This window comes from Acinonyx jubatus, chromosome B4 (assembly GCF_027475565.1).
Source record: "Acinonyx jubatus isolate Ajub_Pintada_27869175 chromosome B4, VMU_Ajub_asm_v1.0, whole genome shotgun sequence".
Taxonomy (NCBI): Eukaryota; Metazoa; Chordata; class Mammalia; order Carnivora; family Felidae; genus Acinonyx; species Acinonyx jubatus.
In genome coordinates, this window is record NC_069387.1 from 79,587,866 (window position 1) to 79,612,757 (window position 24,892).

Here is a 24,892-nt window from a genome sequence, read left to right on the forward strand (position 1 = left end):
TGCAAAATCCAAACATAACAACAATCACCACCACCACAACAACGAAAAGGAGGGGGAAAGAAGGAAGGAAAAAAGGCAAGAGGAAAGGAAGGGAAACAACAAAATCTTATTTTTTGTATTTCAGAAATACAAACAAGAATCACTTCTACTTTTAACAGATGAACTGTATCAATAAGAGTGTATATCACCACAGGGACAAAACTAATAGAAGAAATAAGAATATAAAGTTTAAAATGTAAAAGAGTGATGCTTTTGTCAGGATCTGAAGTCTTTTTCCTGATAGAATAAAGAAAAATACAATTTTTGGGTAGATTAAGAAATGGAGTAACCATTAAAAAAAATGAGAACATCAGTGGAATGGAATTTCACTCCAAATTAAATCTTAGGTGGATGATAATGGGTGTGGGAACTATCTTCCACCAAAGGAGGCAATTTTCAAAGACGGTAAACCAACAATCAACTAAAAAAGAACAAACAAGCTCTTATTTCTAGACATTTTCCTACTCTCCCATGACCCCAAAGCACACTTAGAGGGCAAATCTGCATTATTTCTGAAGTATATCTAAAAAGTTTAACCAATCCAACTGAATTCTTCATTAGGAAGACTTTTGAAAATAGTGATCCATTCTTTATGTTAGTGGGTGTTTTGTTAAATATTGGGAACAATATGATAAGATGAAAATTTTCCATGCTTACTTTAGTTGTTTTTATTAAAAACAAGTATTCTGATCGCTCATTTCTCTCATTTTACTCCAGTTCCACCTACATCTAGGCCATGAAGAATGAGCTTAATTAAATTAGAAATGACTGGAGTTCATTCTGCCATGGTTCAGGACCCTCCAGAGCTACAGATCTTCTCATTCCTAGTGTTCTTGCTAATATGCATGGGCACTGTGGTGGGAAATATCAGGATGACAGCTGTCATTGTTGTGGACTCCTGATGAAAAAAAAAAGAGAGAGGCAAACCACGAAACAAACTCTTAACGATAGAGAACAAACTGATGGTTACCAGAGGGGAGGTCGGTGGGGCATGGGTGAAATAGGTGATGGGGATTTAGGAGGGCACTTGTGATGAGCACCAGGTGACTTATGGAAGTGTTCAATCACTATATCGCATACCTGAAACTAATATTACACTGTATGTTAACTAACTGGAATTTAAATAAAAACTTAAAAAAAAAAAGAGACCCCTGACTTTAAATGCTTATTGCGAAAAATTGACATGACTGGAGTCATTTTTTTTAACGTTTATTTATTTTTGAGACAGAGACAGAGCATGAACGGGGGAGGGTCAGAGAGAGGGAGACACAGAATCTGAAACAGGCTCCAGGCTCTGAGCTGTCAGCACAGAGCCAGACGCGGGGCTGGAACTCACGGACCGCGAGATCATTACCTGAGCCGAGGTCAGCTGCCCAACCGACTGAGCCACCCAGGCGCTCCGACTGGAGTCATTTTTAAATGAGGGTGGAGCAGCCCCTGCAGAGGGACCGCCTAAGCCATCTTTGTTTGGACTGGGCCGTATCTTTGAACTAAGCAAAATGGCAGTTGTTTTAAGAGGTTGCATGGGAAATAAGCAGGAGAGTGGACATCCTGATCACAAGACTGATAATTGACTTTCTGAAGACAGGATCAGTAGTCAATCAATGTACAACCAGAGTAGCTTGGTTTGTTTATGCTTACAGAAAGTTTTTTTTTTCTTTTCTTCAACTCACAGATTTCCCCCCTTTCTTTTTTCGTCATGAAACTCCTTGCTTTAACTCTACAAGTTGGACATGATTTGGGTTTCTACCTGGATCTGTGCTTCTTGAATTTTGATTCTTTGATCCTCTAAAATGGTCATTTGTCTCCCACTGGGGCTCTAATTTTCATGTTAACACTATCTATGTCTTCCTTAGAAACTTGTCCTAGTTAGATCTCTGCTACTCAATAGTCATTGCTCCCAAAACTTTAGCCAACTTCCTATCTAAGGTAAAACTTTCTTACAATGGCTGCGCAGCCCAATTTTTCTTCTTTGCCCTGTTTGTCACAACTGAAGGTTTTCTTCTAGCTGTCATGGCATTTGATCAATCTCGGCCATTTGCTCCCCTCTCCTTTACCCCGTGCACATATCCCAGAAAGTCTGCTCAGTTGGTGACTGGATCCTACATCTGTGGAGGCATCAACTCGATGGTCCAAACAGGTTTTACCTTCAGTTTGCAGTTCTGTGGAGAAAACAGACTGGACCATTTTTCTGTGACGTCCCAGCCCTGATCAAGATCTCATGCGCTGACACGTCTGTGAATGAGATTGTGCTGTTCATTCTCTCAGGCCTCATCATCATTACCACCACAACAGTCATTGTGGTTTCCTATGCTTACATCCTGTCCACCATCCTGAAGCTCCCCTTGACCCATGGGAGGGGTAAGACCTTCTCCACCTGTGGCCCCCATATAGCAGTGGTGAGTTTATTTTATGGGCGGTGTTCTTCATGTATGCCCAGCTTGGGACCATCTTCTCTCCAGAGACAAGATTGTAGCTGTGCTGTACACACTGGTGATATCGATGCTAAACTCTCTAATATACAGTTTGAGAAACAGATGTGAAAGAGGCTGTGAAAGCCTCTTACCACACAGGACATGATTCTTCCCCTGATATTTATAAAACAATTATTCAGTGGACACATTTTTTAAAAAGTTTATTCATTTATTTTGAGAGAGAGAGGGAGACAGAGAGAGAGAACGAGCACAAGTGGGTGATGGGCAGAGAGAGAGAAAGAGAGAGAGAGAATCCCAAGCAAGTTCTGCACTGTCAGCACAGAGCCTGATGTGGAACTTGAAATTATAAACTGGGAGATCATGACCTGAGCTGAAACCAAGAGTCGGAGGCTTAACTGAATGAGCCACCCAGGTGCCCCCACTTTCCTAAGGGCCCTAGCATTATCCTTATTCTTGGAAAATTATTGTATCAAAGATATTTTTATATACGGCAACACATATTTTTCTAAGTTTTAAAAAATGATATTTCTAATAGTATAGGTGTATTCATCATTATTGTATTTGCTTAGAATATATGAAAGCATTGTATATTTTTAATTTATGATATTTTCATTTCAATTTTACTTTAAGAAGTAAATATTAAGAGATGTTATTATATAATAATAATATTATATGTGAACCATTCTTCAACCAATAATAGTATGTGAACCATTCTTTAACTTTTTCATTCTACAAAACAAGGAAAACTAATATTGTTTGGAAAAGCAAACAGCTGCATCGTGTAGGTGGCAAAACAGAATGGTAATGTTTACACAGAACGCTTGTCAGTAAAGTTCCTGCTCTTTTCCAAAGTTCTAAGTTTATATTCTGAGGAGTATTTTCCTTAGCATTACTATTCTATAAAAAAGGGACCCCATAATATCTTATTTGAGATGCAATTATTCCATGGAAAATGTGTGACAATAACATTGTTCTAATTTCTGTTTTCCCATTTTCTTCTTAATATAAAGTGAAACATTCCATAATGATAAAATCAGATACATAAAGAACATATATCATTTCATCACCATTATCAAATGAGGAAATTGAGCTAGTGGTTGACTAAGTATCTTGGTATAGCCAAAAGTCAACACTAATATGACTCCAGAATTTTTATTGTCCAGATATATCTTCCAAACTACATGGAATGTTCTAAATATATTCTCACAACCTAGAACAACCATTACTAAAGGGAAATATAGTTAGGGGGCCAGCCTAGGAATGATCAAATTTGAGCCATTTTCCTGTCATTATTTGTGCAAATATTATTCTGTGTTTATTTTCTCTTTACATTTTAATGAATTTTTGGTATAGATAAGGATAATATTTGTATATAATGTTTGTATATAATTTATTGTTTTTAATTGTTTTTTTCTTTTAACTTATTGCATATACTCACACATTTAAAATCAGATAAATATTTTTAAATGTTAATGTTTTTATATATTATATTTGAATGTTAGTTATTACAAAAGTGTTTTCTTGGGTGCCTGGGTAACTCAATTGGTTAAATGTTTGTTAATTTCAAGTCAGTTGTGATCTCATTCATGTTGTGAGATCGAGACTTGCATCTGACTCCGAACTAAGCATGGAGTCTCCTTGGGATTCCTGCCCCTCCTCCAGTTGCTCTCTCTCTCTTTCTCTCTAAAAAAAAATGTTTTCTTCTATATGATGTGGACTGAGGTCATTACGCAACTTATTTTCTATTGATTGGAATTTTTTTTAACACTTTAAAAATATAGAGAGTGGAAGCGAAAGTTTTGCCCTATTTTCTCTGCCTTGTTTTCAGTTTCAAGATATGTGAATACTAAGTATGAATCCAGGACCCTTACGAGAAAAATGTGTTAGTGAGTGAATCACGTGTTTTAAAAATGCATACATGTGGTTTGTCAATATTTTGACAGCCACATCGAGTCAGGCCAGAAAGTTATTTTCTTCTTTTCTATTCTGCTCACACAGAGGTTTTATATAACCTCATGGTGATAGAGTGTTTTATTTTGTTTTTCTTAACTGATATTAATAATTGAATTTAGGCAGTACCATTTAGACTGTACTTGATCACTACAGCTTTGTGATAGGACTTGAAGTCTGGAATTGTATGTCTCCAGGTTCGGCTTTTTCAAAATTACTTTGGATATTTGAGGTCTCTTGTGATAACATACAAATTTTAGGATTGTTCTAGCTCTAGAAAAAAATGCTGCTGTATTATGATAGGGATTGCATTAAACGTGTAGATTGCTTTAGGAAATAGAAACATTTTAACAATATTTACTCTTCCAATTAATGAACATGAAATGTTTTTCCATTTCTTTGTGTCTTCTTCAATTTCTTTCATAAATATTCTATAGTTTTCAGAGTATATCTTTTACCTCTTTGGTTAGGTTTCTTCCTAGGTATCTGAACGGTTTTTGGTGCAATTGTAAATGGGATCGATTCCTCAATTTCTCTTTCTGTTTCTGGTGCTTTGTTATTGGTGTATAGAAATGCACAGATTTCTGTAAATTGATTATGTATCCTGCAACTTTACTGAATTTGTATATTTGTATATCAGTTCTAGCAATTTTTTTGGTGGAGTCTTTCAGGTTTTCTACACAGTGTCATGTCATCTGCAAATAGTGAAAGTTTGACTTTTTCCTTGCCAATTTGGATGCCTTTTATTTCTTTTTGTTGTCTGATTGCTGTGGCTAGGACCTCCAGTACTATGTTAGATAACAGTGGTGTGAGAGATATCTCTGTCTTGTTCCTGACAGTAGAAGAAAATCTCTTAGTTTTTCCCCACTGAGGAAGATATTAGCTGTATGTCTTTCATATATGGCCTTTATGATGTTGAGGTATGTTTCTTCTATCTCTACTTTGTTGAGGGTTTTTATCATGAATAGATGTTCTTTGCACAAAAATAGACACATACATCAATAGAACAGGATAGAAAACCCAGAAATTACCCACAACTATATGGTCAATTAATGTTTGACAAAGCAGGAAAGAATATGCAATGGAAAAAAACAGACTCTTCAACAAATGGTGCTGGAAGATTTGACAGCAACATGCAGAAGAATGAAACCGGACCACTTTCTTATACCATACACAAAAATAAATTCATATGGATTAAAATCCAGGGTTTTTTTTTAATGCTTTATTTATTTGAGAGAGAGACAGAGAGAGAGAGAGAGAGAGAGAGCGAGAGAGAGAGAGAGAGCGCATGCACGTGCCCATGAGTGTGAGTAGGGGAAGGGCAGAGAGAGGGAGAGAGAGAATGCCAAGCAGGTTCTGCACTGTTGATGCAGGCCTTGATCTCACAAACAGTGAGATCATGACCTCAGCGTAAATCAAGAGTTAGATGCTTAACTGATGGAGCCACCCAGGAGCCCCTAAAAAGCAGGTTTTAAGAAGATCTTAAATGGTTTTAAAACTGAATGGCTACCATCAATTTAGGCCCTTCATTCCATAGATGTAGGAATTACATAAAATACTAAAACTCAAGATTTTAGCATAAAAAATGAAATTAATGATAGTGTCTACTAGTATTATTATTATCATTATCATCATCTTTTTTACATGTTTTAGAAATGTTGTGGAGTTTATATATTTGAAATCCATGTATTTTTTTATAAACACATTTTATATATTAGCTGCTGTGACAAAAGTCTTTACTACCTTGTATTTTCTAACAGATAATTCTGTTAGATAATTCAGAGAACTACTAACATTACTATGTATTTATTTTATATGAGTTCAGTTGACTAAACTTTTGTTCAATTCTTAGAGTTTTCTAATTAAATACTAGATTTGAAGTCTTGCCTAGCAGATTCAATTTTTGAAAAGTTTCCTTTGGCACTTTCTTATAGAGTTGGTATTAATTAGAAATACTTATGACATACGAAAGGTGCTGTGAAAAGTACACATGTATTTCCTTACTCCTCAAATCAGACTTATGGTGAAAGCAACGTTATATGTATCAACTGTGTAATTTTTAGTAATATGTTTTACAAGTGTAGACATTGTATCTCAGAAGAATTAAAGTAATATGCTTTATTTCACATTGCCAGTAACAATCAAGGCGAGGGCTGAAACACAGAACTTTCTGATTCCAAAGCCCATAGAGGTAAAAATTATGTGACATTGGCTCAGTGAAAGCTTTATCCTCTATAGTTTTTAATATCATAAGGGTATTTGTTAACTCAAATGCATTAATGACAATATTCAAATCTCTCTATTTTTGTTAGTTTTGTTTTGTTTATATTTCACAGCCTGAACGTGTTTAAGTATTGCTTGTGGTTTTGGTCATTTTCTCTGTTATGATATATTTTGCTTTAGTGTGTTAGATAATACACATTTAATTTTATTAATATCAATGTATTTCTTGTTATATTTGTAAGTACATTATGCTGAGTTTTACTTTATTCAATATCAAGATAGCAATTAAAAAATTTTTATCTGGCATATCTTATTAAACTTTGATTTTTGTCTTTTTTATATAGCATTTTATAGGTGTGACTTTTTAGAACTCAACCTCCTCCCCCCTCACACACATATACAGTAGCCTCCCCTTATGCATGCCGGGTACATTCCATGACCCAAGTGGGTACCCAAAACTGCAGATAGTACTGAATCTATATACTCCATGGTTTTTTCTATACATACATACTTATGATAAAGTTTAATTTAGAAATTAGGCACATAAAAGATTAACAACAGCAACTAATAATAAAATAGAATAATAACTGTAATAAAAGTTATGTGAATGTGGTCTCTCTCTCTCTCAAAATTTCTTATTCTACTGTATCACCCTTCTTCCTGGGATGATGTGAGATGATAACGCCTACATGATGAGATAAAGTGAGGTGAATGATGTAGGCATTGTGGTGTCACGTGAGAGTACTATTCACCTTCTGACCATAAGTCAGACAAGGACTGTCGGCTTCTAAATTGCAGTTGGCCAGGGGTAACTGAAACCTTGGAAAAGGAAATAGCAGACAAGCGAGGGCTAGTGTACCTAGTAATAGGGAGGGACTTTTCTTCTTTCTATTTGTTGTAATACCCTTTATTTGTCTTATTTTTCTTCACTTTTGTTATGTTTAACATCTTTGTTCTTTCTGTATTCCTTTTTCCTTTGTGTTTTACTATTAAAAAATTACCCTGATGCTTTCATCTTTGAGTCCTAGAAGCCTACATTGCATCCTATCATTTGTGTCTAAGTATAAGAATTTATTCTCCCTTTAGGTCTGTTTTCCTCTGTTCATTTATAGTATAATTTTCTCAAATATTTAATCTCTATACAGAACCACAGAAGACAATATTATATTTTTGCTTCAACAATCAAACAAATTTAGTGCATTCAAGAGAAGGACCATCTGTTTTTTTTTTTCCATTATGTGATTCATCACCCATAATCAATCTTATTATGCTTTGATTTTCAACCTTTCTATGTAATCTTTTATAGCAGTGACTTTTCAGAAGTCAAGTTTCTCCTATCCCAATAGAAATATTCTTTTCTTTTTTTTTTTAAGTTTAGTTTTTATTTATTTTGAAAGAGAGAGATAGAGAGCAAGCACGGGAGGAGCAGAGAGAAAGGGAGACAGAATCCCAAGCAGGCTCCGCACTCTCAGCGCAGAGCCTGATGTGGGGCTTGAACTCACAAACCAAGATATCATGACCTGAGACAAAATCAAGAGTCAAACGCTTAACTGACTGAGCCAGCCAGGTGCCCCAGAAATGTCACTTTCTTAAGATGAGGATAGTACTTCTCATTTATATTTATTGTTATAATCTATAAATTTTTTTCATTTTTTATTTTTAATACTTTCTTATTTTATGTATGTTCCTCTTCTGTTTTTGAGAAAATAATATTTGTGCCATTTTTGTCTTTGAGCCTATATCATCATATCACTTTATCTATGTTTAGCAAATAAGTGTCACATTTTTTACCTTTCAATTTTTAAGACACAACAAATTATTATAACTCATCTTTTATGAATAGGTTTTTCAGCCTTGTGAAATTATATATGCCTTTTAGTTGTCATTATATTAGAAACAAATGATCTGAAATGTAATAATTTTCTTCCAGAAAACATTATTGCACCATTTGACATATGAGAAATATGAGATCATTATAATTTTACAGATATTTAAAAATCTATGTTATATATAATCATAGATGGAAAATTAGTTTATTATTTTTATTTTTTTAACATTTTATTTATTTTTGAGTGAGTGAGAGGGAGGGAGAGAGACAGCACTAGTAGGGGAAGGGCAGAGAGAGAGGGAGACACAGAATCTGAAGCAGGTTCCAGGCTCTGAGCTATCAGCACAGAGCCTGACGCAGGGCTCAGACTCATGGACTGTGAGATCATGACCTGAGCCGAAGTCAGGCACTTAACTGATTGAGCCACCCAGGAGCCCCAATTATTCTAATTCTTATAAGTCAAGTCACATTTATGAGAATCATATATTCCTCTATGCTTTTTCATCTTTTCTATTGCCCTTTAAAATGTATCAATTTTATTTTTGTTTCTGGCAATAGCTAGTGAATGTCTCCATAGCAAAGACCATATCTTCAGTGAGTCTTTCCAAGGCCTTAGAGTCTCTTTTTGACTTATTAAACTTTGTTTCCTGTAAACACATTAAAATTACTAAGAAAAAGAGTTTATAAAACATGATCAAATAGATTAAAAAACTAAGAAGAATGGTATTACCTAGACAAAAATATACGGAATTGACCTAGACAAAAAATATACAATATTTCTGGAGAGTTCTGGCTCCAGAAGCAAACCCTGGATACAGCTGCAGTTTGCTGCCATCTGGTGGGAGCTGTCCACTTCAAATAAATCTAAAGTAAAGAATCAGGTACTGTGATTGGATGAAACTTTCACAACAATGGCTAATAAAGTATTTTTTAGTTGTGGATTTCCCCTTCTGTCCAAACGTAGAGCATTGCCATGAAACCTTTCCTAAATTGAAATGGCAGAAATCAAAGAAGCAGTACCATTATTAATATGGATTTTTTTTTAGCATTTCCCATACTCAAAAAATAACCTCTCATGTTTCTCTGATACCTTATGACACATCTGGTTCACAGATGCACAAAATAAATTGAGATGAAGCACAGATGTTCACAGACAAGTTCAAAGCAATGGTGGCTTGATGTTGAGATGCTAGGTGCAGTTCCCTGGGAAGGAGCTTCGCTGTGCCTCTATAATGGTTTGCTGCCAAACAAACGCTGGATACTGTTTTCATTTTTCACCTTTTTTGATAAAAAGGAAAATTCCTTTTGGATATATTTTGCATAGTATAGTGAAAACACATACTAACGTAGGTTCTTCATAAAAAGCAAATTGGCTTAACAAAAACTTTCAAACCACAAGGGGTATCTGTACTGGTTTTCATCCCCATTATATTGTTCTGAACATGGGAAATTGGTTGGAAATAACTAGGAATGGGCAAAGTCACCTTATACCTTGGCCAGAATAAGTCCAGTCATACCTGTTTTATTTTCCCAGCTAAATTAAACTTCTTTTCCAATATGCCTAAGTAGCAGAAAGGCAGTTATCTTAGTTTTTTTTTTTTCATTATCAATTTAACTAAGGACCTCCATAGGTATGGTATATTTCATATATCTACTGCTTTTCACTGAACATTGAAGAGTCACTGATGGCAACTAAACCTAAATTTCCTATGGATAAAACAGTTCTGCCATTGATGAAGTTGCCTACACAGGCTATATGATATTCAAGGAAGAAAGTTCTATATTTCCATTCATTTTTTTAAAGGATAGGCTCACTCTCTGAAGGCCAAATTCTATTTAATGTTGCTTCTCTTAGTTCTCAACATTTTTTATTCCATCCTCAAGAAAAGACCCACTAAAGTATGACAGTGGATCCAAGAATATACAATGGGGGAAAGGATAGTGCTTTCAATAAATGGTGTTGGGAAAACTGGACAGCCACATGCAAAAGACTGAAATTGTACCACTATCTTACACCATGCAGAAAAATCTAACTCAAAATGGATTAAAGACTTGAACATAAGACGTGAAACCCTAATGCTCTTAGAAGAAAATATACAGTAAGCTCCTTCACATTGATCTTTGTGTTGATTTTTTTGGATTTGACACCAAAATCAAAGACATCAAAAGCAAAAATAAACAAGTAGCACTATACCAAACTAAAAAGCTCCTGCAGAACAAAAGAAACCATTAACAAAATGAAAAGGCAATTCACTGAATAGGAACAAACATTTGCAGATCATGTATCTGAGGAGGCGTTAGTATCCAAAATATGTAACAAACTCCTACAACTCAACAGCAGAAGAAACCAATTCAATTAAAAAATGGGCAGAAGATTTGAATACATATTTTTCAAAGAAGATGTACAGATGGCCAACAGGTGCATGAAAAGTTGCACAACGTTACTAATCATCAGAGAAATGCAAATCAACACCACAATGAGATACCACCTCATACCTGTGAGAATGTCTATTATCAGAAAGGCAAGAAGTAACAAGTGTTGGTGAAGATGTGGAGAAAAGGGAATCCTCATATACTGTTGGTGGGAATGCAAATTGGTGCAGGCACTGTAGAAAACAGTATGGAGGGTCCTCAAAAAATTAAAAATAGAATTAGCACATGCTCTAGCAATTACACTTCTGGGTATTTATGGGAAGAATACCAAAAACACTCACTTGAAATAATATATGCAACACCACATTCACTGCAGCATTATTTCCTATAGCCAAAATATGGAAACAACCTAAGTGTCTTTCAATGGATGTATGGGTAAAGAAAAATGTCATAATGATGGATTATTATTCAGCCACAAACAAAAAAAGAAATCTTGTCATTTGTGACAACATGGATGGACCCTGAGGGTATTATGCTAAGTGAAAGAAGTCGGAGAAAGATAAATACCATATAATATCACTTACATGTGGAATCTTAAAAAAAAAAAAGAGCTCAAAGATACAGAGAAAAGATTGGTGGTTGCAAGGAGTTGGCAAAATGGGTGAAAATGGCCAAAAGCTACAGACTTCCAGTTCTAAAATAAATAAGTCCTGGGGATATAATGTACAGCATGGTGACTATAGTTAATAATATTGCATTGTATATTTGAAGGTTACTAAGAGAGAGATGTTGACATTTCTCATCTCAAGAGAAAAAATTTTGTAACTCTGTATGGTGATGGATGTTAACTAGAGTTATTGTGATGATCATTTTGTAGTCTATACTCATAACATTGTACACCTGCAACTAATATAATGTATGTAAATTATATTTCAGTTTAAATGGTTACAATAAATAAAAAAGAGAAAAATCTGCAGTGATTAACAGCACTATAGTTATAATTCTGTGATTGAACTAAATATGATTTGTTCTGGAAGCCTCCAAGGTGGGAAAGTCTCCTGCAATGTAAGTAAAATAAGAGCGCACATGTTAGCTCTTGGATTAATTGATACAGATATAGACAAATAATGTCATGATTTGTCTTGTCATAGCATTGGCTTCTGCAAGGCCCTAGTGCATTTTGAAAGAAATTTGGTAAATTCTCAGTCAAGTAATTTCGTATTTTCAGCTAAAAGAAAATATTCACCCACTTCTTCATTTCCTTTTAGTAAAATTATATATATATATCTATATATATATATATATAGATATATATATATAGATATATGTATCTGTCATTCTTTATAGTGGGCTGAACGAACAGACTTTCTCCTTGGCCATACAACTTGTCTGAAGAATGAGATGTTAGGGGCGCCTGGGTGGCTCAGTTGGTTAAACATCTGACTTTGGCTCAGGTCATGATCTCAGGGTTCTTGAGTTTGAGTCCCACATTGGGCTCTCAGCTCTCAGCAGCTCTCAGCACGGAGCTCACATCAAATCCTCTGTCTCCCTCTCTCTCTGCCCCTCCCCCCTCTCAAAAATAAATAAACATTAGAAAAAAACAATGTTAGCAGACATGTCATAAACACGAGGGTTGGGCATATTCTCTTGGCAATTGTGATTCTCTGAGAAGACTATATCCGAAGTAACTGCTACTCCTCCTTCAGCCCAGGTCCCAGAATGCAACATGGAATTCGCTTGAACCCAATCCCAGACAGGAGCTTCCACCTGAGAACATGGAGCCTAAATTAGAGATGTTCAGACAAGCCTATTTTAGATGAGACAATAGCAGTCAACCCGAGAACCTAAGCATGAGAACAAATACTTACTGTTTTAAACTACTGGATTTGGGGCTGAATTTCTGACTGAATTTATTACGTAGCATTACTATAGCAATAGCTGACTTATACAAGTAATGTTATTTTTCATTTATTTCTTTTATAGTGATAATTATAATAGGGGCGAGTAAAGACTCTTCTGCCAAGACCAAGTGTTCACTGAAGAAAATAGGAAACAATGAAGGACCAGGAAAGAGCCAACTGGAAGATTTCCATAGAGAGAACCAGTAGACAATTCTAGGTCAAATGACTACTTCCCCAAAGACAAATAGGTCTGCCTATACTCCAATGACAGTGTATGATTTGAGTGGATCAAAACAATGGGACTCTTTATGTTTGTCTTTATTCATTATCGTTCGTATTTGATAATTAAACACTATAGAATATTTGCAAATAAGTGACACTAGGGTGTCCAATAGATAGAAGGGGTTCCTCAAAAAAAAGTGTTTCAACACTCTCTAAAGAAATCAAGCCCCCTCTGTCTGATGAATCAAGTCTCTTTTATTTGATGCTTCTCTGAAGAAAAAGCTCACTCCAATACAATTGTGACTATGTAGACAGTGTGTACATAATATGGTACTGACCTTTAATTATTGGCAAGTGAAAATGGAAAAACCATTTATTTTTAAAATTTTGATTATAGTGTAGTTAACATGCAGTGTATATTAGTTTCAGCTGTATAATATAGTAATTCAACAATTCCATATATTACTCAGTTCTCATCAAGATAACTGTACTCTTAATTCCAGCCACCTATTTCACCCATCCTTCCACCCACCACCCCTCTGGTAACCACCTGTTCTCTATAGTTAAGAGTCTGCTTTTTGGTTTGCCTTTTTTTCTCCTTTGCTCATTTGTTTTCTTTCTCAAATTTCACATATGAGTGAAGTTATATGGTATTTGTCTTTCTTTGACTTATTTCTCTTAGTATTATACTGTCTAGAGCTGTCCGTGTTGTTGCAAGTGGCAAGATTTCATTATTTTTTATGGCTGAATAATATTCTCTTATATATAAACACCACTTCCTCCTTGTCCATTCATCTATCAATGGACATGGGCTGCTTCCATATCTTGACTATTGTAAATAATGGTGCTATAAACAAAGAGGTGCATTCCTTTGAACTCTTGTTCTTGCATTCTTTGGGTAAATAACCAGTAGTGCAATTACTGGATCACAAGGTAGTTGTATTTTTAATTTTTTGAGCAACCTTCACAGTGTCTTCCACAGGGGCTGCACCAGTTTGCATTCCCACCAACAGCACATGAGAATTAATTTTTCTCCACATCTTTGCCAACACTTGTTAATTTTCGAATTTTTTATTTTAGCCATTGTGACAAGTGTAAGGTAATATCTTTTTTGTGGTTTTGATTTGCCTTTACCTGATGATGAATGATGTTGGGAATCTTTTTTGTGTGTGTGTGTGTTGAAACTTTGTATGTTTCTTTGGAGAAATGTCTATTCATGTCTTCTGTACATTTTTAAATTGAACTTGTGTGTGTGTGTGTGTGTGTGTGTGTGTGTGTGTGTGTGTTGAGTTTATATATTTTGGATACTAACCCTTTGTCTGATATGTCATCTGCAAATATCTTCTCCCATTCAGTGGATTATATATATTTTTAAATATAAATTATTGTCAAATTGGTTAACATACAGTGCGTAAAGTGTGCTCTTGGCTTTTGGAATAGATTCCCATGGTTCCTCGCTTACGTACAACACCCAGTGCTCATCCCAACAAGTGCCCTCCTCAATGTCCACCACCCATTTGCCCCTCTCCCCCACCCCCCCATCCACCCTCGGTTTGTTCTCTGTATTTAAGAGTCTCTTACGGTTTGCCTTGCTCCCTCCCTCTCTGTTTGTAACTATTTTTCTCCCCTTCCCTTCTCTCATGGTCTTCTGTTAAGTTTCTCAAGATCCATATACAAGTGAAAACATCCTTTAGTTTTGTTGGTTGCTTCCTTTGCTGTGCAGAAGCTTTTCATTTTGATGTAGTCCCAATAGTTTACTTTTGTTTTTGTTTCCCTTACTTCAGGAGACATATCTAGAAGGATGTTGCTATGGCTAATGTCAGGGAAATTAATACCTGTGATCTCTTCTAGGATTTTATGGTTTCAAGTCTCATATTTAAGTTCTTAATCCAGAAAATGGGAAAAATTTAAAAGGTAAAGGTGCGAAAAAGTTTTTAAAAATCAGCTAATTAATAATCTTAATTTCCTATACAAATTCCCTTTTTCTTTGTAACAATGGATATGGCACTAGGAAGCAAAGGTTATGGGAGCCAAAATGCTTACCATAGTCCAGTTCTCATACCAGAGGAGACATCATGTTTAGCAGGTTTCCACCTGAACTTCTGGGAAGATGATGGTAGTTATTGGATCTTCTTAAATATCCACACAAAAACAGACAGAATATCTAGAAAACAAAATCAAACCTCATGGACAATTTTACAACAAATTTATATGACAACGCATGAGAATGAATCTCTAAGTACAAGAAGGTGACAACAAACCACCAACAGTCTCAAGAACTGACTGTAATTGGCTGCTGTGTGGGACAAAGCAAATGAAGAATGGGATTTCTAATACACAAGAGCAGAGAAAAAAATCAAAATGGCCAGCAGATATTCACTGGAATGAGTGGCAGACCATTTAGAGAATATGAGCTGAAATTGGGAGAAGTTCTACCCATTAAAATGGGGTGTGTATACCAGGGACCCGTGGTAAGGCCCTTCAAAAAGAACCAACTGGACTCCATTTCAGGACATAGCCCTACATTGGAATGATCCCAATTCTTGCCCCCATCCTTTGCCCATGCTCCGTGCTATACAATTGCGTGTTCTCCCACTTAGGTGAGGCTGCTCTGCCCCATGCCTTGATTCAGCCATATCACTCACTCTGACCAATGAGATTATTACACTGAAAAGTGCTGGTACATTTATGCTTTCACTTTTCTTTCTCAACCATCATAAGACATGCCCAGGGCTGCCTGCTGGAGGGGAGGACACACATGGAGAAGAGACAAACTGCTTGAGTCATCCCAGCTAAGGCCCACCTCAACCAGCCAACAGTAGAGACTGCATGGCCAGGATTGACAGAGTTGCCAAGTTGATGACCTCAGTTGCAACCTGTGGTTATACGACACTAAAGTTTTATGGTTGCTCTCTATATGTTATTTTTGCAATGTGTATGCTAATAAAAAATTTATTTAAGCATTTTATCTTGAGTATTACATTCTGAAGTCTGTAATAACTGAAATTCAGTATAAGTTATACTAAGAATGACTACAGTTTTATGTGTTTTTCTTCAAGTTTATTGCTTCTTTCTTGTATGTCAGTAAAATAGACACATTCTGATATTTGGACCCTCAAACTGGAACCACAATTTTAGTCCATGGGAGATGACAAGGCCTTGAGATAGTTGTAATTTATATTCAAATAGACTTATTTATTGATTCTTAATATTAATTATGAATACACTAGTAACATTGTCTGTAATGTATTTTGTGGGATAATATGCAAAAAGAAATCATTTAGCAGAGGGTAAGATCTGATGGGAAAATAGGGACAATGAACCCAGACAATTCAAGACTATGAGCTGTCACATAAAAGCATCAGTAGATAAATTCAGTGAGACTGTAGAAAGCAGAAATTACACCGAGGGATGGAAGTCATGTAAAATATATATCTCAACCTTAAAACAAGTTTTTCTAACAAGAAGATATGGAAAGAGACCAGAGTTAATTCAAGGTGAGTAATAAGAGTAAATATAATCCGTAATCCATTCTCTTTGTCTCTTCTTGTGTGGCCCTATGGGATGATGTGGAGCCTGCCATTGTTATCATCCTGTAATTGACTTATTCTTACTTCTTTCTGAGGGACCCTTTCCCAAGCAATGCATGCTGTAACTACCTGAAATGGTTGCAGTAGAGCTAACTAAGGGCACCAGGACTCTTCCTGCTGTGTTCCCCAGGCCATCAGGGACTGCACTATTCACTGGTGATTTTGCTTTGCCCTACTTAAATTCCCATTTGCTGTCATCGCCCTTGTTCTGAGGCCTGTGACATTCCCCCTGTGCAGGAGAGGCATCTCATGCAGGGTGGCTCTAGAGACTCAAGGGTGGCTCTAGAGGCTCAGTTGCATTTTATTTTCAGTTTTGATAAAGAAACATTCACAGGGTTGGAAAAGTCTTCACTGGACCACCTCTTCCAACCTCTTGTGTCTACAAAGGTACAAAATTACAGGGGATTTTCAGGCAGAAACACTGATAAAGAAGATAAAAAAGACAATCTTAATCAAAGAAAAGGATAATATTAACTTATGAGCAGAGCCTAAAACAGAATAAAACTATGTAATTATTTTATATCTTGTATGAAATGTTAACTCCAAAAAATGTTTTACTTTGTCATTGTCCTTAATTTCCTTTATATAGTTTTATACACTTTTTTGCATTTCTGGAATTAAACACAATAGCTTTTGTATCCTTGCATCTACCATTAAAGTATTGCTCAAGACAAGTAAAGAAAGGAATATTCAGGTAGGAGATGAGATAAATTTATGTTTATTTCAGCCAAATAATTAGTCATTTATGGATATGTCTATGTGCCTTCACGTGCAAAAATTATTTTATAACTGGTAAGATTTCTTTGTTACAAATTATAAAAAACGTTAGTATGCACCTCAAAAAACCATACCCTTTTTTCCTGAGGGGCAAATCACAGCATACTCATTATTTCATAATAAAAAGGTAAGCAAAGAAAAAAATGCAATGCACTTGTACTCCGGGAAGAAACTCTTTTATGATACTTGTGTATTCCTGTACTTTGGCTGGCGTACCATAGGTGGCCCATAGTGTTCAGTGACTTAATGAACGACTGGATGAATACACATTACTCTTGAAAAATGAGAGCAATCTCAAAACAATGATTTCTTGTCACTGCATACTGCCTGATATAGTTTCAGGCATATATAATTTGGTTAATAACAATTGGAACTATAAATAAAACAAAGAAAAGTTTCTGCTAATACTGCCAGATATCCAGTTGTATGATGTGAATTTGGTAGCTTTGACAAGGCCTTCTTACTTTCTCTAAAATCTCTAGTCTTTTTTCTGTTCCTTTACTCACTTAAATTTGATGTCTGCTGCCTGAAATTCCACTGTTAAATGTTTATTCCTTTAAGCCTACTGTTACAACAATACTTAATTGCAGATGTCCTTATAGAAGTTAACATTGGCACTTAGTGCTTTGCTTAATTAAGATTATTTCAGTGGATTTTGGTTTGTCCTGGGAGTGCTGGGGTAAAGAAGAGGCTGAAGGATTTCATTATTGAGATGTTGCTAGTTTTTTCCTCGTGTGCACTAAGTTACTAATATTTTGAGAAGGTTGGTATCTGGTCGAGAGAAGAAAGATGGGCTGAGAGCAGTAGGAGCTGAGGGACAAGGGCAGAGGATTGAAGACAGACAGTCACATGCTGATGGAGACTGAGAGCAGAGCATGGTGACTCTGCCCACACGTGCCAAGTTGAAAATGAATACTTTAGATCATTTGGCGCTTTTGATAAGCCGCGTGAGCTGTCCCCTCTGTTGGGTGGTTTAAGTCACAATTGATTTTAAAATCTGAGTAACAGAAATAGCTGTGTCACTTTATTGGAGAAAACAGAGAGTTTCCAATGTTATAGGACAAAAAAAAATCAGACTATTTCTAACTGTGTGACAGGTTTAAAATAATTGTTTTAAAAATTCTAATATATTTATGGATCTCACTCTAAATGGAGACATCATAAAATTACTTTTCCAAAATTTAATCAATACATTGTTTTGAAGTGCCCCCCCTTTTTTTCTCATTTGCACAGATGTTTAAAATCAAATTGGCTTCTTGACAGATTTGTGCACAGATATGTAGAATCCATGGATTTCTTCTCCTGGTAGTGTGTCTGAGCTTTGTCCACTTCAAGAAGGTGATGATGCATTCTGTTTTCCAAGATTTTTATTTTGGATACTGACTAAATCTCTAGGTGACCTAAACTCTCACAAACTACTTAAATAGTAACCTCTATTTAGACCTAATGTTTATTCATGAAGTTTTAAATCACTCTGAAATTAGATTTTTCTATTGTATAGTAGAAGCATTACCAAGGATAAAATGAGTTTAAAATTACAAATTAAAGATAAGGACAAATACTTATGCATGTCTAAAACTTTCAGACATATTCAACTTACCATGACAATCAAGTGAAGAGTTAAAGAGGTTTAAAGAAATAATGTTTTATGCATAAATGTCACATGTGCTATAATGGGAAGAACCCTGGATTTGGAGAGTCACATTAGAAAACTATGAGTTAGATAATTTACATGTTGTGTGCTGATGGACAGTCACAATTATACTTTAGATTCACCTTCTATCAAAAGGCACAGCAAATCATACCTAACACAATTGGATGGCAAGAAGGATAACAAATTTCAATGTTGTCCACAGAAAGGGTGTTTTATGATACCAGGAAATAAATAGGAAGTTCAATGTTTAATCTTGTCTTGTACCTCTTATCAGGTTCTTGCCATGGGTGACAAGGGAGCAGGCAACCACTCAGATGTAACTGACTTCATTCTTGAAGGCGTCAGGGTTCATCCAGAACTCCACATTCTCCTCTTCCTCCTATTCCTGCTGGTCTATGGCATGGTTCTTTTGGGGAACATTAGTATGATGACAATCATTGTGACTGACTCCCAGCTGAACACACCAATGTATTTCTTTCTAGGCAATCTCTCCTTCATTGACTTCTCCTACTCCACTGTTATTGCCCCGAAAGCCATGGTCAGCTTCCTGTCTGAGAAAAAGACTGTCTCCTTTGTGGGGTGTGCTGCCCAGCTCTTCTTTTTTGCCTTCTTCATTGTAACAGAAGGGTTTGTTCTGGCAGCCATGGCCTATGACCACTTCATCGCCATTTGCAACCCTCTTCTTTACAGTGTGCACATGTCAAGACGACTTTGCACTCAGCTGGTGGCTGGTTCCTATCTCTGTGGATGGCTCAGTTCCATCCTCCAAGTCAGCACAACATTCTCAGTGTCTTTCTGTGCTTCCCGAGTCATTGATCACTTCTACTGTGATTCTTACCAAATTGAGAGGATCTCCTGCTCCAATCTCTCTGTCAATAAGATGGTGTCTCTTAGTTTGGCTGCCTTCATTATTTTGCCTACCATAGTTGTTATTGTAGTATCTTACATGTACATTGGGACCACAGTCTTGAAAATCCCTTCCAGTGAAGGGAGAAGGAAAGCCTTCTCCACCTGCAGCTCCCATTTGGGAGTGGTAAGTTTGCTCTATGGGACTGTCTCCTTTGTGTATCTCACACCTCCAAGCAATCCTGAACTGTGTAAAGTGGCTTCAGTATTTTATATATTGGTCACACCCATGTTAAACCCTCTGATCTACTCTCTAAGAAACAAAGATGTCAAACAAGCTTTGGGAAAAATCCTGTGGAAGAAAAAAGCTTTATACTAATTCCACTTTTTTTGTGACTCATAATGGGTTCATTGATAGTTTTGTACTGATTTGGTTTTAACAGGGGGTCAAGTATGAGTCACTTAAGGATCCTTTAAGTTGACCACCTACAGATGAATGAATAGTTTTCATTGAAGGAGTAGTAGCAATCTATCATTCACTCTTCCTTGAAAGCAGTGTTATATCTTCAGCATCAATAGCATTTCCAGTCATCCGATCAACATTATAGTCTCCAATCTTTGCAGGTATAACTTTATGATGGTGGAGATAGTAGGGAAAGGGGGATTTAATTTTGTTATTATTTTCCTTTGGAACTACTTAGATGATAGGCAGAAAATTGGTTTGGTAGGATGTTAATCTTAGAATATATTATCTCTTATTTATGAGTAGAGGAAGTGTCAACTCAAAGCAGGATGATTTCTCAGTTGTAATATTTAATTTCTGTATGAATCTATTCATAGTGATTTAATTTTGGGCCCACCATTCTTGAGTAGAAATATGGTGTCATATTTTAAGATTTTTTTGTGTGTGCCATTGTGAGTTTATCTCAATAAATCATGGGTGTTTATATCTTGTTATTTTTTTAAAATATTGATTGTTATTGATTTATTATCATATCAAAGAGATGGAGAAAGTTATTTCATACCCAGTGTTTCCAAAACTGGGCCCCCATATCTAGTCTTCAGTATCAGTGTTCTATCTTGAGGGGACAAAAATTTCATTGGATGTTCCAAATCACTTTTGCCAATTTGTACTGGATTATTTTTTTTCTTTGATAAATGCTATTTACCTGTACAAAATTTTTGTTTGCTTTGTATTTGGTATTTTAGTTGCATATGATCTTTTTGTTTTCCTAATATTTGTTGAATTGGTGTTGTAATTATAATGAAGTAATATACACTTGGAGAGTAATATCTTTGTTGTCATGTTGCTATAATTTTTAAATTCAGGTTGTGCTTTCCCATGCAAATTGTAGTTAATTCCAATATAAAAAAAAGTCAACAGAAAATATTGCTGGAAAAAATCAAGGGTTCACTCCTATTGTATATCTTTTATTTGTGTATTATGAGATAAAATTGTAATGATGGGAAGATGCCCAAGGCAGAAGTGGAAGGATGGTGTAAAAGATGTACTGTTTAATGTGTTTGCCTGTTTCTATAATATCAGAATATATCAATATAAACAGTAAATTCTGAGAAATCTGGGGAGTACACCACTTGTAAATTTAAGAAAGGAGGTGGCGAAATAGGCGGCAGATGGGGAATGGTAAAGTACTCTGGTATGTAACCTGCTACTAACAAAAATAAGCTTCTCTTTTAATTCTTACAAAACCAACTTAGAAAAATTATTTTACCAAAGACTACTTCAATATTTTTGTTACAGGACTATGTTTTTTGTTTGTTTCTTTGTTTTTACCATTCTGAATGTGGTCTAGAATTTAAAAATAGATGTTCTTGGCTCCATACCAATGTTTCCAATAAAGGAATTATTATTTTACTATCTTTGACCTTTTTCATTTGTTTAACTGAGGGTACAGCAGTCCCCTCATTATTCATGGTTTTGCTTTCCACGATTTTCGGTACCTGAGGTCAGTCATAGTCCAGAAGCAGATGATTCTCCTTTGACACAACATCAGAAGATGAGTAGTAGCCTTGCACTACGTCACAATGCCTACATCATTCACTTCACTTCTCAGCACATAGGCACTTTATCCCCTCACATCATCCCAAGAAGAAGGGTGAGTACAGGACAGTAATATATTTTGAGAGAGAGAGAGCTAGAGAGCACATTTACATAACTTTTATTAAAGTATATTGCTATAATTGTTCTATTTCCTTATTAGTGTTTGGTTTTAATACTTTATTGTGCCTAATGTATAAATTAAGCTTTGCCATAAGCATATAGGTATAACAGAAAAAACAGTATCTAGAGACTTTGGTACTATCTGCTGTTTTTTGGCCTCCACTGGGAATCTTGACAGCGATCCCCTGTGGACGAAGGGAGACCAGTATATATATGTTAGGTTTATTTGTTCATAAAACATTAAAAGTTACTTTGGCTAATGTAAGCAAGGGAAATTTATTAGAAGGCTCTGTAGAACACATGAATGGTTAGAAAAACTAGGGAACCACCCTTATAATTGAGTAGAAACCAAGGAATCCCAAGACATGAAGAGATGAGAACTGTGGAAGAGTCTGCTAACAGAATTCAGTCTCACTGAAGCCTATATCTGGAGCACGTGAGTGCCAAGCATTTTCAAACCTTTTTCCCCTTTCCTATAATTTAAATTCTGATTTAGTGTGCCATATAGGCTGAATTTTGAGTCCGTGTGTGGCCCTTTAGTAGGGGATGGCTAGCCACTTGCCTATAACTTTATTTAATTAGAAAAAAAAGGATCTTCAAAATAAAATGGCACACCTATAAAATGGCTTAAGTCCAAAAATCTGACAATACTAAATATTGGTGAAGTGGTGCAGTGATAGAAACTCTCATGTATTGCTGATGAGGAATAGCAGAAAGTATAGCAGATAGTTAGCAGATGCTTATTTATTAAACATAGACAAATTCTGCAAACAAGCCTCTGTGGTCCCACATATTTACCTAGCTGATTTGAAAACTTATGTTCACATGAAAATCCAAGGGCTATTCAGTGGTGGAATTAATCTTAATAGTACTTCTGTGGTCGATACTTGGCACCATGCATTTGTCAAAGCCCACAGGCTTTCGTGACACAAATGATGAATAATCACATATACACATTTAAAAAATTTAGGAGGTTACGGATCCATAGATGAAATGTAGACTGTGATAAAAGAACCACACTGTTACAAATATATGACATAATTGTAATGAAGAGAATCAAGGGAAATATAAGACAAAGTATAAAAGGAGCAGTGCATACACATTGCACTCTGGTTGGTAATGTTCTTTCTCACAGGGAGACAGGTTACAACTGTGAAACTTGGCTGCATGTATAGTGGGATGGAACAAATTAAAGTAAATGCATGGCAAATGGTGGAGACCATCACATTTCTCACTTCTGAAATGGGAGGTTACAGATCAGCAAAACAGAAGGCTAGCGTAAATCACATGGCATGGGATTAGAGTTGGGGACTTTAGTATGAACTCGTCTTTAGATTAGTGTAGATGCAGATTAGCGTAGTGTAATCTGCAGATGCAGCCTAGGGTAGATGGAGAAACGATTATAGATTTGTATGTAAACCTACACACGTGTGTGTGTGTGTGTGTGTGTGTGTGTGTGTGTGTGTATCTTGACACAAGGAGGCAATGACACCTCAATAACAATAAGCATACCTAGGAACCCAATTCTGGTTTCTAATTACATTCTCTAGCAAAAGGAACCAAGAATCAATGTACAAATTGTTGATTCTAGGTTTGGGCAAGGGACATCCAAGGTGAGTATGAAGAATCTTATAGTGCCAGAAAGTAAGAGAGTCCGTAAAACATAAAAGCATGGGACATTTTATTTTGTTTTATATTTTATTTATTTTTTTGAGTGAGGTCAGGGGCAGAGGGAGAGAAGGAGAGGAAGAGAGAATCTTAAGCAAGCTCCATTCCCAGTGCAGAACCTGACACAGAGCTCGATCTCACAACCTGACATTATGACCTTAGCTGAAATCAAGAGTCAGACGCTTAACCAGCCTAGCCACCTAGTTTGTTTGTTTGTTTGTTTGTTTGTTTGTTTATTACATCCAAGTTAGTTAGCATATAGTGCAATAATGATTTCAGGAGTAGACTCCAGTGATTCATCTCCTACATATAATACCCAGGGCTCATCCCAACAAGTGTTCTTCTTAATGCCCCATGCCTATTTAGTCCATGCCCCACCCACAGCCTCTCCAGCAATCCTCAGTGTGTTCTCTGTACTTAACAGTCTCTTATGTTCATCTGTTTTGTTTCTTAAATTCCACATACGAGTGATCAAATGGCAATATTTCATTCTTTTTGATTGCCGAATAATACTCCATTATATATGTATACCACTTCTTTATCTATTCATCCATCGATGGACATTTGGGCTCCTTCCATACTTTGGCTATTGTTGATAGCGCTGCTATAAACACTGGGGTGCATGTGCCCCTTTGAAACAGCACACCTGTGTCCCTTGGATATATACCCAGTAGTGCAATTGCTGGGTCATAGGGAAGTTCTACTTTTAATTTTTTGGGGAAACTTCATACTGTTTTCCAGAGTGGCTGCACCAGTTTGCATTCCCACCAGCAGCGTAAAAGGGTTCCTCTTTCTCTGCATCCTCGCTAACATCAGTTGTTGTCTGAGTTGTTAATTTTAGCCATTCTGACTGGTGTGAGGTGGTATCTCGCTGTGGTTTTGATTTGTAGTTCCCTGATAATAAGTGGTGTTGAGCATTTTTTCATGTGTCTGTTAGTCATCTGGATGTCTTCTTTGGAAAGTGTCTATTCACAACATAGGACATTTTTAAAAAATACAGAGGGGCACCTGGGTGGCTCAGTCAGTTGAGTGTCCGACTTCAGCTGAGGTCATGATCTCATGGTTCGTGGGTTCGAGCCCTGCGTCAGGTTCTATGCTGACACTTCAGATCCTGGAGCCTCTTTCAGATTCTGTGTCTCCCTCTCTGTCTGCCCCTCCCCTGCTCATGTTCTGTCTTTCTGTCTCTCTCTCAAAAATAAATACT

General features: G+C 36.1%; 1 protein-coding gene and 1 pseudogene across 1 annotated transcript; both read left to right on the forward strand.

Annotated features, from left to right (window-relative positions):
- The first annotated feature begins 803 nt into the window (after positions 1-803).
- Positions 804-2,619, forward strand: LOC128311023 (olfactory receptor 12-like; annotated as a pseudogene).
- Positions 2,620-19,275: 16,656 nt separating this feature from the next.
- Positions 19,276-20,217, forward strand: LOC106982793 (olfactory receptor 9K2-like). Its single transcript, XM_027035550.2, has one exon. It carries the CDS (start codon positions 19,276-19,278, stop codon positions 20,215-20,217), a length of 942 nt encoding a protein of 313 aa, XP_026891351.2.
- The last annotated feature ends 4,675 nt before the right edge of the window (positions 20,218-24,892 follow it).